Genomic DNA, 14,593 nt, shown 5'->3' with positions numbered 1-14,593 from the left:
ACTACAGTTCAAAAGTTTGGGGCCAGTACATTTGTATTCCTTTTCTTCTTTTTTTTATAAATTAAAACTTTTATTAAGCAAATAGAATAACTGAAGGCAAAGACTACGGCTATATTGTTAGAAAATAGATATATACTGTTTGAATAAATGCTGTTCTTTTTAACTTTTTTTATTCATCTAAGAATCCCACCAAAAAAAAAACAAAAAAAAAAAAATTATATATATATATATGTATATATATATATATATGTGTGTGTATAGAGAAGTAATTTTATATTTTATATCATGTGAAATATATATATTTTTATATATATATTATGTTTTAATCAGAGGAAATATTAAAACATCCTAATCATAAATATCAAGAATATTCAACATTTTGTTATTCAGTCTTTGTGAGGAGGAGAGTGGTGATTAATGGAGATGGTACCAGCACTGGCTCTAGTGAGCGACAGTGAAGCGTTGTCTGGATTCATGCGGTCGATTGGTGCCAGTTTGAGTGCCAGTGCGTGGCATATGCCCAGCTAATGCAATAATCATCAGTGCGCTTTTCTCAATCTCTCTTCAAAACGGTTGTTTGAAGGTTTTGCTGCTCTCTCTCTCTCTCTCTCTCTCTCGTCTGAAGCAGCAGGAGAAGGGATGAAAATAGACGTGTTTTTCCACACGGAGAGAGCTGGAGCTGTAGGAAGGAGAGTGTAAGGATGGCATACAGTGGTACCTGAGCAGATGGTGTGGCACAGCGTGAAGAGAGCTAAACGCATCACCGAGGCCACCGCTTCATCACTGAAATACACTCAATCGGCCACTGCTAATCATTGCTTTACTTAAAGTATTTAATGCATCAATTTAGTAAAATAGAAAAAAAAAAACAATGCATTGAAAAAATTACTAAGGATGCACAGATCATGATTTTTCATGACCGATTTTTGTTATAATAGGCCTTAACCATCTGAAATTAACGGCCGTAACTGCACAGTAAGTGTCCTACATTTAATACAAACACAGATGGTACAGAAATCAACATTTAGCTTCTGTTTCTGAATTGGGTTGAAACTACAGAGAACTGGCCTTAAATGAAAAGATTAACTGTAACATGTGAAATTAAAGGCAATAACTGCATAGTTCTACAATCCACACAACACAATCAACACACATTCAATAAGAGGTTTATTAATCAGCATTCAGTATTTGTTTTAGTTTTTACATTTGGTTTCAAATTAATAAAGGTCTTTACCAGTGAGACTAAATAAAATTATTCCAAAACGTTAAAATCAAATAATGTCGGTGCGAATAAAACAGATGCAAAGTGTTTCATTCATCCAATAAAAAATAAAATAAAAAATAGGGTAATGATTCACATCTATATTTTTTTTACTTGAGCCAATAAAAATAGATAAATATTGGCTCAAGTTAAAAAAATGTAGATGTGAATCATTACTCTATTTTTTATTTTATTTTTTATTGGATGAATGAAACACTTGTTTCTACAGCAGGTGATTTTTAAATTAAATTAAGTTGATGTATTTTAAAGATAAAATAAAAATAATCATCCTATACAGAACTGACGTTTACTCCAGGTGATGCTCGTATTAACATCATGTTATTTATGTGAACATCTACATCTTTGTCAGATGAATGTCGCCCGTGATGGAGATGATTGCAGAACCGGCTTTACTGACGAGATGTGCATTAAATATTGCATTCAATTTATCGTGCAGCCCTAGTTTTATTTCAATTTTAGTTTTAGCTACAGCAAGTTAAAGTAAATGAAAATGAGAAACACAGTTTTGGGGCTTTTCATTGTGTCTCAACCTCAATTCAATTGGCTTGTGAACCGATCCTCTTTTCATATTTACGTGTAGCACGAAATAAACATGAATGAACATCAGAACGTAACTTAAGAACATCAGACTTAAGTTTTAAGTCCACCGCAGTTAATCTGCTCTCCTGTCTGGGCAAGAGGACGGATCCAGCGTTATGATTGGTCAGATCGCCTGTCAATCAAGCTCTTTGGGAACGGTCCATTGACTGAGATTTGACTGACGATGGCAAACCAGCGTTCTGGCATCCGAAGTCTTGATTGTGTTCCTTCTTACAGAAATAGCAAACATTATTGGGTGTTATGTGTCTCTACCTGTGTCTGTCCAGAAGGAACAGAGAAACGTGATTGGCGTTCATCTCCACGAGCGAGCGACTAAGACAGAATGGATGGAGAGAGAGAGAGAGGGGTGTGATGGGGTGAAGTGTGTTTGTTCTGCCCTTCAAACACACACTTGGGTGATTCATAAGCATGTGTGTGTGTGTGTGTGTAATTGGGGTACGGGCAGATGTGCACCACATGGGGTGGAGGGAGATCTATTTTCTCTTGGTGACAGAGCCTGTTGCCATGGAGCTCCTCGTGCTATTGGCGGAGGCCTCGTCCAATCGGGCGTCAGTTTCATCATTGAGAATTTTCTCTCGGTCTCAAACGGAGCGAAGTGAGGATTGCATAAGGCTCATAATGGGAGCCAAAACAGGCCCAGATTTGAACCTGACACACTTATTTTTGGAGGATAAAAGATGGGCTGAATGATATCTCTCCCACACAGCCTCGGCTCTCCACTGATGCATGCTGGTCTAGCGGAGCGCTGTTTGAGTTATTCCTGGACCTGAGTTCCTCGTCTTATTGATCAGAGTTCACAAGCGTTATGTCTGATTGTGTAACACACTGTAGAGTTCCCAAAGGTGAATGATTTAGATGCATCTGGACATCAGCAGCCAAACGTTTGAATGGGGTTTGGGATCTTAGTCCGGGCTTTGCTTAAATGCTTGGATGTTTATTTTGTTCCTCCTTCACTGGTGTTTAAAAGCACGCCAGGGTGCATTGTTGGCCGTTTTGACATTATTGCATTACCTTTTCTTCTGTGAAATGTTTGCTTTTCATTTCAGTCTTTTTTGGTTAATTTCATGAGGCGCGTTTAACATCTGTGAGACTTTTGCAGTATACAAATGTTCGTTATAGTGTAAAAAAATATTTTAGATTTTTAAAATTGTTGTTTTAATGACTTCTTGCTGGAAGGTTCCTTGGGGAACCAGAAATTGTTCTTCAATGATAAAAAAACTAAATTGGGTTAATTTATACAGTGGTGACTTCTATAGCAAATATGATTTTTGCATTACCACTTACTCTAGAAAAAAATAAATAAATGTATGATACGTGGAATTTGTCATTTTGAATAAATTAATCCAAAAAAAGGTTGTTACTCTTAAATCAAGCATTGATGTGGACCAAAATACCATTTAAATATGTTCATAAGGCTATTTTAATAATAATATTTAATTAATTATGCACTCAAGTAATTAGACATGCCGAAACACAGAATTTGATAACAATAAAAATAACAAATTAAAAAAAAAAAAATCACACAAAATGTTTGTTAAACTCTTAATACATTGATGTAAAATTAAGTTTGATCATTTTTTATTTATTTATTAGACATGCTTTTTGATTCATAAAATGTAATTTAACCAATTAAAATAATAAAACTGAAAAAATAATGAATCTGATTTCACAGGGCCCTAAAAGCAGCAGGATGTTGTGTAGTGATGTTGATCTGTCTGATTGATGATAAGGTTATGATCTGGAGACGGGACCCCTGCAGACCCCCCACCCTCTCTCTCTCTCTCTCTCTCTCTCTCTCTGTATGTTGTAGTGCTCGTTCGCTCTGGTATCGTCAGGTCATGTGACGTCATCCTCCCCGTCTCAGCCCACTCAGTCCTGTGGGACCAATTCTGACTCATCTGTCCCTCCTCTGCTGTTCTTTCAGTCCATCCCTCCTTCCTTCTCTCTTTATTGGTTTCCTCTCTCGCTCCGTCCTTCAGTCTGCTCTGTCGCTCGCCGCACGATCTGTTAAAGCAGGGAATCCTTCGGTGACGCATTTTCCCTGCAGTTCAGTGTTACAGCGATCTGACCATCTCACACACACACACACACACACACACACACAGCATCTGCCCACACACACAGGCAGTGTTATAAAACCACAGCACAGCATCACAAGAAGTCCTTCGCTCTTTCTTCTGCTCTCATTCTGGCGTTTTCTCATTTTCTCTCTCTCTTTCAGTCTGTTTTGAGTAAATCTCCTGCTCACGTTTCATCTGCGTTTACATTTATGCATTTAGCAGATTTTATCCAAAGCAGAACCAAAGCAGTTTGTCAGTAGAGCAAACAGATTTCATAATACACAATTGCAGGTTTATTGTACACAACTAGAAAAACATCGACAGTGTTGTTTTTGGAGTTCAATTGGGTGAATATAAATGAAAATATGTGTCCATCTTGTATACTGAATGTAAAACATTGCCTAATTATCTTCCTATATTTGATGCTTTTGTTACTTCTCAAAGAGATTGAAATGTTTTCTTGGATATTTGCTTGTACCGCAGCGAATGAACACGCTGAGGTAATTTGTCATCAAAGCGGTCTTAACTGGGTCACTGTGTGTGTGTGTGTGTGTGTGTGTGTGTGTGTGTGTGTGCGCACAGCTGCTCAGGTGTGTCGTATAATGTGCCGGTTCATGACAGATATTGGTTTATTTTTATCCGGCACCATTAAGGTGGTCCGGCTGAGCGATGTGCTCCAATTTACACCTTGAAGATATTAGTGTTTGCCCCCGATTCATGTTCCAATCTCTCTCTAGCACAAGCAGCTGAGGCTGACGTCTGCGTCTCCATGATTACAGAGGGGGGAGGGGGGAGATGGAGAGAGGGAGAGTTAGGGAGAGTGAGGGGAGATGGAGAGAGAGAGGGGGAGAGTGAGGGAGAGAGAGGGGGAGAGAGGGAGATGGAGAGAGAGATGGAGAGAGAGAGGGGGAGAAGGAGAGGGAGAGAGAGATGGAGAGAGAGAGAGGGAGAGGGAGAAGGAGATGGAGAGAGAGGGGGAGAGAGGGAGATGGAGAGAGAGGGGGAGAGAGACAGAGGGAGATGGAGAGAGAGGGGGAGAGAGAGAGGGGGAGAGAGATGGAGAGAGGGGGGAGAGTGGGGGAGAGAGAGAGGGAGAGAGGGAGATGGAGAGAGAGAGGGGGAGAGAGGGAGATGGAGAGAGAGAGGGGGAGAAGGAGAGGGAGAGAGAGATGGAGAGAGAGGGGGAGAGAGATGGAGAGAGGGGGAGAGTGAGGGAGAGAGAGAGATGGAGAGAGAGGGGGAGAGAGATGGAGAGAGAGGGAGAGAGGGAGATGGAGAGGGAGATGGAGAGAAAGAGGGGGAGAGAGAGGGGGAGAGTGAGGGGGAGAGAGAGAGAGATGGAGAGAGATGGAGAGAGATGGAGAGAGAGGGGGAGAGAGATGGGAGAGAGGGAGATGGAGAGAGGGAGAGAGAGGGGGAGAGAGAGACAGCTCATTCATGAACGCTCTTCTCCCTCATTCAGAGCTGTTCATCTGCTTTAGTTGATTCTTAAGGATGGCCTCGCCGCTGCAGTGTGTGTGTGTGTGTGTGTGTGTGTGTGTGTGTGTGTGTGTGATTGGTCGGCGGTGTCATGTGCTGCTGGTGACGTGGTTTCTGCAGTCGGGAATCCCATCTCTCTCTCTCTCCACCCGTCTGCTTCAGTCTCTCTGCAGTATGACGTCAGCGCTGGAGTTTCCTCCGCTCTCTCGCCTCAGTCACTGCATTATGTGCTTCCACTTGTGCTTTTAAAGCATTTCCTGTGTGTGTGTGTGTGTGTGTGTGTGTGTTTTACAGCAGATGGCAAGTTACTCAATCTAGATCCTAGTGCACAAACTGCCCCCCCCCCAACTCACACACACACACAGGTCTAATGCTTGAATGCCACACTTCAGTTGTTTCTCTCATTATTGTGTAAGAGTCACACACTGTCACACTCCTCGTCATGTTTCTGCAGTGTGTGTGTGTGTGTGTGTGTGTGTGAACTCTGCAGTATGTGATCGTTCTGCTTGCAGAAATCCTGGATGACCTACATTTCCCAAATGAGCAGCACACTGCATTAGATACACAGTATCCCACAATGCAATGCATGATACATTCTTCTATTTAAAGTGTAATGAATGAACACGGCGTCGTCTTTGATGTCGTCCTTCTTCACCCAGCATTCAGTTGGACTGTGAACAGATTAGACATTTGTACAAAATATGTTCAAATGAGATGCTTCTCTCTCTCCTCACTCTTGGCAGTGAAGCTCTTTCTGATTTCGGTTCATGTGACAACTGTGTTTATAACTGCACACCGCTGCTTTTAACCTAGTAGGCGGTGTACAGTATACACTGCACATTCTTCAGTAACCAGAGTGCTAGTGTTTCATGCCAAACAGGGCTTATGACTTCATGCACACACACACACACACACACACTCATAATGCCTCTGCTGTATTCACACTCAAACACACACACACACATATATCTGGAGTTAATCTGTTCATCTCATCTAAGCAGTGTTTCTCTCCAGCAGGTGGAGCTGTGACGTCTGTGTCTATGAGAACGTCACGCAGCATGCACAGAAACTGAGAAGACACTCGTTCAACATGATGTCCCCCCCGCCCTCAACTCAGCCATAGGAACACACACACACACACACACGCGTGAGAAGAACACACACCATCACACTACAGCCCCAGGTGTGTCAGGTAAAGACTGACTGACCAAAAACATCTATTTTTCCAGCTCAGCATCTCCTCGTCCTCACGTGTTTGTGTTTGTGTGTTCAGGGTTTGTGAGGTGTGTGTTTTGAGGGATCATGTCTGTGGTCTTCACACCCGACGGGATGAAGGAGGGCGATGCTTCCGCAGGCATCAGTGGCCAAAGCAGCCCATCGGCGCTCGCTAAAGACCCCAACGCCGACAGCACAGAACCAGACGACAGCCTCTCCCAGGACGCACAGGTGAGACAGAAACACTAGCTATATCTTTCCATCCAAAGATTAGCATTTAACTTGTGCACAAAACTGGAATGTCGCATAAAACATTTGCGAATAGAGCTCAAAAAGAGAACAAAATCATCACTTGCTGATAAACTGGCACTAAATATCACCAACCAAATCAGTCTGTGGATGCTTTTAAATGCGGCTGTGTTTTTTATAAAGTGTAGCACTTCGGGATTTTGTTGAAATATAAAGTGTGTTATAAATTAAATGTATTATTATTATCTTATCGGATGAAAAGTTTTTTTATGCACATTTTTTGAATGTATGCTCATCTTGGCATTTTTTTTTTGCCATATTTTGATGTAAAAATAAATAAAAAGCATTGTCTCCATGTTATTTGTCAGCTCCAAGTGTCTGTCAGTTTCCAGCTGAGGTTTTGTTTGGTGCTGAAGTGCATGATTAACGGATGATTGCAATGCTCTTTCCCCGCAGCGACGCTGTCAGAATCACGGCCACACCAGGAAACGAGCAAAGGTAAAGTGTGAGGACACACACACACACACACCTCTGTGGTTCAGTCCTGAACGTGACACGCTTTAGCGAGTTTGTCATCTGTGTTTATGGATGTAGGATCAGTCACACGTCTTACAAGGTTTTGTGTTTTATATATTTTCAATGCAAGAATGACCCATTCAGTTGCATCCAATTAGCAGTATTAAAGAAAATAATAATGTATAATAATAGAAATATTACATTTTAGTAATTTAGTAGACACTTTTATCTAAAGCGATTACAAATGAGGTCAAAGGAAGCCATCAAAATCAACAAGAGCCATTTTTAGAGGCCTTTTCTTTTGCTTTCTGTTAATTGCATAATAAAAAGAAAACAAATACAAAAAGAATAGGGAAATAAATGAAATAACACATAATAAAGAATATTTAAAAAATATATATTTATTAATAATCAAATCAAATAAAAAAAAAGTGATGATGCATTACCACTTGTGCTCTGACTTAGGTTAAAGAGTTCATGACAAGTCGTAAAGTTCCCCAAGTCTCTAAATAAAGCGTTTTGAAGCTGTGTGTTAAATGCATGTGAAACCAGAGCAGTCCTTTAAATAAATGCAGGGTCTGATGTCTCGTTTTCATCGAGAGCAAGACTCTTCCTGTCGACCTCTCGCTCAGTTCTGATGCCTTTACACCAGTTGGTAAACATGATGTTACACACACACACACACACACACACTCAATCTCTCATTTTGACTTGTAATTAGTTGATGGACAGCACCAGAAGCTAACAGCCTGGAATAAAACTTCACTTTTTATTATTTATAAAAATAAAAAAAATTCCCATAATGCATCTCTTTGTCCTGTATTCCTCCTCTCTGTCTCAGTCGAATGCAAAGGTCAAGCTGGTGAGGAGTCTTGCAGTTTGTGAAGAGTCTTTTTCAAGCGACGGTCCTCTAGAATCACAGGTAAATACAGACTTTAGAGAATTGTGCATTATTCAAGATGATTTTTACCAGGTCTAAGACTCTGAGATCAAAAGGTTGAAGTGTAGACTGTGCAAAGTGTGTTTAGGCAAATATAAGATACTATATAATACACTGATTCTGTTAGCCACCATTAGAATTTGCTCATTAATATTCATATATTCATGTGTTGTCTGTTTATTCCGACTCCGCCCACGAAGGACATCATTCAGCTTCACATCAGCTGTCCATCGGATAAAGAGGAGGAGAAATCCTCGAAAGATGAGTATGAGAATGAGGAAAGGGAAAAGAAAGATAAAACTCCACGAAAGATGCTCTCGCGTGGTAAGATGTTCCTTTTTAATGGTTTGTTTCGTTGAAACTTCGTCCTGTTATCAACAGAGAATACAATAAATCACAAGTAAAGTAAAAACTCCATTTATTTTCACCTTATAACTCATAAACCTTTAAAGACGGATATTTTTAAAGCACATTATTTACATGAATTACCAGACTCACTTGCTGTGAGCTGAATTTGTGGTGAAAAACTACATTACCCATGATGCAATTCAGAAAATTCAACCAATCAGAGAATTTCAGCGAGTAAAGAGATCTTTAGCTCCGCCCACTCCCATGAATACGTAATCTGCCAATTCAAAGCACTTAAATATTTGTATTTGTGTGTCATGATGCCACTAAATATTATAATCCTATAAAAAATGATAATAATGACTTTTTTTGTTTGACTTAATAACCTGTAAGTCTGTTTTTAACTGTATAGAGCTGGATGAAGCATCACTGAATTCAACGATGAACTGAAAATTGAGTGTTTAAAATTATCTTAACACATAATTTTCCTGTTTAATGCTGTAAACCTGCTTTGACACGATCTGTATTTGTTAAAAGCGCTTTATAAATGACTTGATAACTTGACTTGCAGCCTTACAAAGCGTCATTAATTCAGTCAAGGGTTAGTTGTGACGTTCCCATCGGATTCTGTCCTCTTCCAGACTCCAGTCAGGAATACACTGATTCCACAGGGATAGATGTGCACGAGTTCCTGGTGAACACACTGAAGAACAACCCCAGGTACGACAGCCTCTGTCTAGTTATGTATTTTAATGTTCAGCTAGAAGTCAATTCACTAATTCTTTCTGATTTAAGTCTTCTTAAACTTCATTCTGAACTCGCAAAGTGCACTAGATAGAATCATGCAACTTTAAAATGTACATAATTGAATTTTTTTTCATATCACAATCAGTATTGTACCGTGGACTTCATATCGTGAGATTTAGTTATCGGTGCATCCCTAGTTACAAATTAATGTCATTTCATGTGTGTCCTTCATCATCAGAGTATGTTTGTGAAACTTTAAGTTCATCACTTTTTTTCTCCTCTTCTATTCTTTTAGAGACAGAATGATGCTGCTCAAGCTGGAACAGGATATCCTGGATTTCATTAATGATGACAAGTAAGTCTGTATAATAATTCAGATTTAATTTAAATAAATTAAATTAAATTAATATGAATAAATATAATAAAAGTAATAATAAATTATATATTCCTTTTACGTATATTTATATAGTCTTTAAAATATTTAAATTTTATGTATCCAAATAGAATGAAATTGTAACAATTTAAATTAGTAAAAAAAAAAAATATATATATATATATATGTATATGTGTGTATATATATATATATATATATATATATATATATATGTATGTGTGTGTGTGTGTGTGTGTGTGTGTATGAATGTTGTTTAAATTAAATATAAAATAATAATATATTTATATTGTCTCATTATTTGTAAAAATGTGGGCAAAATGTTATTTAAATTGGTTAAAATTAATTATAATATTTGATATTATATATATATATATATATATATATATATATATATATATATATATATATATATATATATATATATATATATATATATATATAAAAATTAAGTAATAATAAATTATTACTTGATGATAATTTAAATTATTTTTCTTTAAATCCTTGTGCATATGAAAATGTCTCTCTGCTGCTAAAGTACATGTTGGTGTTTTTGTCCCCTTTATTGTGTCGAGGATATTTGTTGCCCCCTTTTGGTGGATTGTGAGCATTGCAGTAGCGTGGTTTATTCTTTTATCATTATTATTATTATTTTTTTTTTGGTGATTGGTTGTGCTGCAGTGATAAATGCATGTCATTCTTTATACTGAGGTTGTTTTTGCGTCTGTGTTTCCAGTAATCAGTATAAGAAGTTTCCTCAGATGACCTCTTATCATCGGATGCTGCTGCATCGAGTCGCTGCTTACTTCGGCATGGATCACAACGTGGACCAAACCGGCAAAGCTGTCATCATCAACAAGACCAGCAACACACGCATGTAAGACAGCGACTAATGAATGATGGGAATGATAACGATGCATATTAAACTAATCAAACCCTGTGTGTGCTTCAGCCCCGAGCAGAGGTTCTCTGAGCACATTAAAGATGAGCGCAGCATGGACTTCCAGAAGAAGTTCATCCTGAAGCGAGACGATGCCAGCATGGATAAAGATGATAATCAGGTGTGTGTGTCGCACCGTTTCACTCTTGCATCTCGTTTGAGTCGTGTTTCTGATGGTGTGGCGTCTCAGATCCGGGTCCCGCTGCAGGACGGCCGGCGCAGTAAGTCCATCGAGGAGCGAGAGGAGGAGTACCAGCGCGTCAGGGATCGCATCTTTGCACGAGAAGTAAGAACACAGGCTTGCATGCAACGATATTTCATAATACAGATTGTTTCAAAGCAGCTTTAAAGAAAATGCATGTTTCAGTGATACAAAAAGAAAATCAGTTTTTTACTTCTTAGTTCACCTGTCAAGCTCAAAAAATAAAATAGAAAAAAAGCTAAAAAAAAAAAAAATTATAATTTTAGGCCAATGTTTCGTGAATCAATTCTGAGATTTTCTCAAAGGTTTCATGATTTTTTTTTTTTTTTTATGCATTCCAAATATCTCAGAATCGATTCACGAAACACGATGCAATGATTTATTGTCCCAGCCCTACAAAAATGAGCACAAAAACACGACAGACAGCTCTGCAGTTTCTTTAAATTCAGTCAACTTGCTCTTTTTTCTCTTAATTCAGTGCAAAAGATTCGTAACGTCAGAATGCATGATAAATGTCTCCAGTGATTCGTTTTAATCGCAGAAGTTGTTTTTATCGTAGTTTTATTCTATTCTGCTCTGTTGTTATTTTTATACTTTGTAAATGTTTATACCTTTTAATTTGTGGTTACAGTCCTCACAGAATGGATACATCAATGATAACAGGTGAGACCCAAATCTACACTTTAACCCAGTTGTGTGAAATTCATCCAAAAACCACTGGTTTGATTTTAGAGACAAAACATGTGCATGATTAGATATTAAGGAAGTCTTTATATTGAGTTTTTTTTATTGTACTACTTTCACTGTACTACTTTGTAAGGCAAGGTTCATTTAATAAGGACTTTTTTCCCCCTGCTAACTATTTTAACTTTTTTATCTATATATATATATATATATATATATATATATATATATATATATATATATATATATATATATATATATATATATATATATATATTTTTTTTTTTTTAGCAAGACTTTTATTATTTCATTAAGTTGTCTTTACAAAACAGCTCAGTGCTGGGAAACATTGTTAAAAGGTTATTCAACTAATTGTTTTAAATCTCTATTTTAAAGCAATATTTTTATTATTTTAATTAAAGATTTTTGTGAATTGCTGATCTAATTAATGCTGGATTACAGTGTTACAATTTAACATATAATAATGTTCAAGTATCAGTGTATAATGCTCAATATTTATTTTTAGCAAGATTGCTATTATTTCTTTCATTGAGCTATCTTTACAACAACAAAAAAATAATATAATTTGTTTTTGGCTATGATTATGATTTTTTGTATTTATTTAAAATGAAGTTTTAAAGCTCTGATGTATCTAATGCTGGAATACAGTTTTACAATGTAACAATTTAACTCTATTAACTATTTTAAGTATCAGTTTTTATTAAGATTTCTATTACTAGTTTTATTTATATATATATATAAAAAGGCTGTGACTTTACAGTATCAGCTCATTTAAATGATGTTTTTCCAGCTCATTCTGGTCAGAAACCCTTCATCTATGTATCTGTCTGTAGATAATGTAACATCAGTGAAACATCACACGAAAACAAACACAGAGCATGAAACGCACACACGATGTTATCAACCATGATCAGTCGGAATCACAGCAGTTCTTCCTCTAGTACTGTAATGATGAAGAATGAGTGTGGTTTCATGTGCGGGTCCTGACACACACACACACACACACACACACACACTCCTGTAACCCACGGACACTGTTTTCTCCGATGTGACCCTACAGACTGTCCACTGACGGCTACTCCTCGTCCTCCCAAAAGCGTAGGCAGATTTTTAGGTACAGTCTCTGCTGTGTGTGTGTGTGTGTGTGTGTTCATGCACTGCGTCTCGGTGGTAAGTGTGTGTGGCTTTGCGTCGGCTCTGTGCACTGTCGGCCTGTGCATGGCTGCTGTGTACTTCAGTCTCTGGAAGAGGACCAACATCACTGCACTCTGACATGCAACTGCATTGTGTGTGTGTGTGTGTGTGTGTGTGTGTGTGTGAGGGAGAGAGAGAGAAACTGGTCATTCACTAGGGGTGGTTTGTATGACTAAAGTCTTACATCACAGTATGAGTCATTATATATAAGGTTATTTATATAAGGTTACAGTATGTATATATACTTCATGACACAGCAAAAAAAAAAAACTTTATTCTAAACTAGATAAAAAAATGTTTGCTAAGACAAACTTTAAGTTGGCTTGAGAAAGCCTAGCGTGAAAGTTTTAAGCAGTTGTTGCCTGACTAGAGAGTTTTAAAAAGTTTGAAAAGTTAAAAAGTTTTAAGTTCGACAGCAAGTTACAAGCATGTCACTAGCATGTTTCTAGCATTATAAGCATGATTAGCAAATGATTAGCATGTCAGTAGCATGATTAGCAAATGACTAGCATGTTTCTAGCATGATTAGCAAGTGACTAGCCTGTTGCTAGCATGATACTAGCATGTCATTAGTATAATTAGCAAGTGACTAGCATGTTCTTAGCATGATTAGCAAGTGGCTAGCATGTCGCTAACATGATTACCAAGTTACAAGCATGTCACTAGCATGTTTCTAGCATGATTAGTGTGTTACTAGCATTTACCTAGCATGATTAGCAAATGATTAGCATGTCACTAGCATGATTAGCAAGTGACTGGCATATATATATATATATATAAAACATTAATTATATAACTAAATGGATATTATTATTATTGTTGTTGTAATTAATGCATATTATTGTAATTAATAATAATAATAATTTAATTATCACTTGTACAATTACTATATTTTTATGCTGTTAGTAATAATTGTAGCACTAGATACAATTAATAATTTAATTGTAATAACTATAATTAGGGGCCAAGCACCGAAGGTGCGAAGGCACCTATTGTGTTTGTTGGCGTTATTATTAGGGGCCAAGCACCGAAGGTGCGAAGGCACCTATTGTGTTTGTTGGCGTTATTAGGGGCCAAGCACCGAAGGTGCGTAGGACCCTCTTGTTTTTGTTGGCGTTCTTATTATTAGGGGCCAAGCACCGAAGGTGCGTAGGCACCTATTGTTTTCGTTGGCGTTATTAGGGGCCAAGCACCGAAGGTGCGTAGGACCCTCTTGTTTTTGTTGGCGTTCTTATTATTATTAGGGGCCAAGCACCGAAGGTGCGTAGGCACCTATTGTTTTCGTTGGCGTTATTATTATTCTTCTTCTTCTTCTTCTTCCGCCGCAAGTCTATGGCAGCCCATAGAACCGATTGCGGGAAAGTTGTATAATTTGGCACACTGATAGAGGACAGTCCCAACATTAACTATAGCAAATTTGAAGTCTCTATCTCCTACTCTCTAGCGCCACCACTTGTCCAAACTTTTAATGTTTGTATGCTAATAACTTTTGAACCGTAAGCCAGAAAATGGAAATTCTTTTTTCCTCTGAATCCTTGGCTCATGCCAAGTCGAATGAACCCCAAAATTCAAAAATCGCAAGGTTTAGTTTTTTCGCTATTTTCAATTATTCGAAAAACCTACTTTTTCAAACTCGTCCTAGACGGTTAGTCCGATTGCCACGAAAATTGGCTCAGATCATCTTCAGACCATGCTGGCAAAAAGTTATGGAATTCAAGTTGATTC

The 14,593-nt window shown here is 37.8% G+C and overlaps 1 protein-coding gene across 12 annotated transcripts in view; it reads left to right on the top strand.

Annotated features, from left to right (window-relative positions):
* LOC127959405 (R3H domain-containing protein 2) overlaps positions 1 to 14,593 on the top strand; it is a 66,763-nt gene that overhangs the window by 10,261 nt on the left and 41,909 nt on the right. For 5 of the 12 annotated variants that reach the window (XM_052558573.1, XM_052558570.1, XM_052558578.1 and 2 more), the window contains exons 2-13: positions 6,436 to 6,613; positions 6,695 to 6,867; positions 7,342 to 7,383; positions 8,243 to 8,323; positions 8,542 to 8,665; positions 9,331 to 9,409; positions 9,732 to 9,791; positions 10,564 to 10,704; positions 10,780 to 10,888; positions 10,958 to 11,053; positions 11,601 to 11,632; positions 12,735 to 12,788. In XM_052558573.1, coding sequence (XP_052414533.1) covers positions 6,724 to 6,867; positions 7,342 to 7,383; positions 8,243 to 8,323; positions 8,542 to 8,665; positions 9,331 to 9,409; positions 9,732 to 9,791; positions 10,564 to 10,704; positions 10,780 to 10,888; positions 10,958 to 11,053; positions 11,601 to 11,632; positions 12,735 to 12,788 — 962 coding nt within the window. In that variant the 5' untranslated portion in view covers positions 6,436 to 6,613; positions 6,695 to 6,723. The remainder of the gene's footprint in view (positions 1 to 6,435; positions 6,614 to 6,694; positions 6,868 to 7,341; positions 7,384 to 8,242; positions 8,324 to 8,541; positions 8,666 to 9,330; positions 9,410 to 9,731; positions 9,792 to 10,563; positions 10,705 to 10,779; positions 10,889 to 10,957; positions 11,054 to 11,600; positions 11,633 to 12,734; positions 12,789 to 14,593) is intronic. The other 7 variants (XM_052558577.1, XM_052558581.1, XM_052558576.1 and 4 more) reach the window with 5 other exon arrangements.

The sequence above is a fragment of the Carassius gibelio genome, chromosome B6 (genome assembly GCF_023724105.1).
Source record: "Carassius gibelio isolate Cgi1373 ecotype wild population from Czech Republic chromosome B6, carGib1.2-hapl.c, whole genome shotgun sequence".
Taxonomy (NCBI): domain Eukaryota; kingdom Metazoa; phylum Chordata; class Actinopteri; order Cypriniformes; family Cyprinidae; genus Carassius; species Carassius gibelio.
The sequence above is the reverse complement of the archived record's forward strand: the minus strand, read 5'-3'. Positions and strand labels throughout refer to the sequence as shown.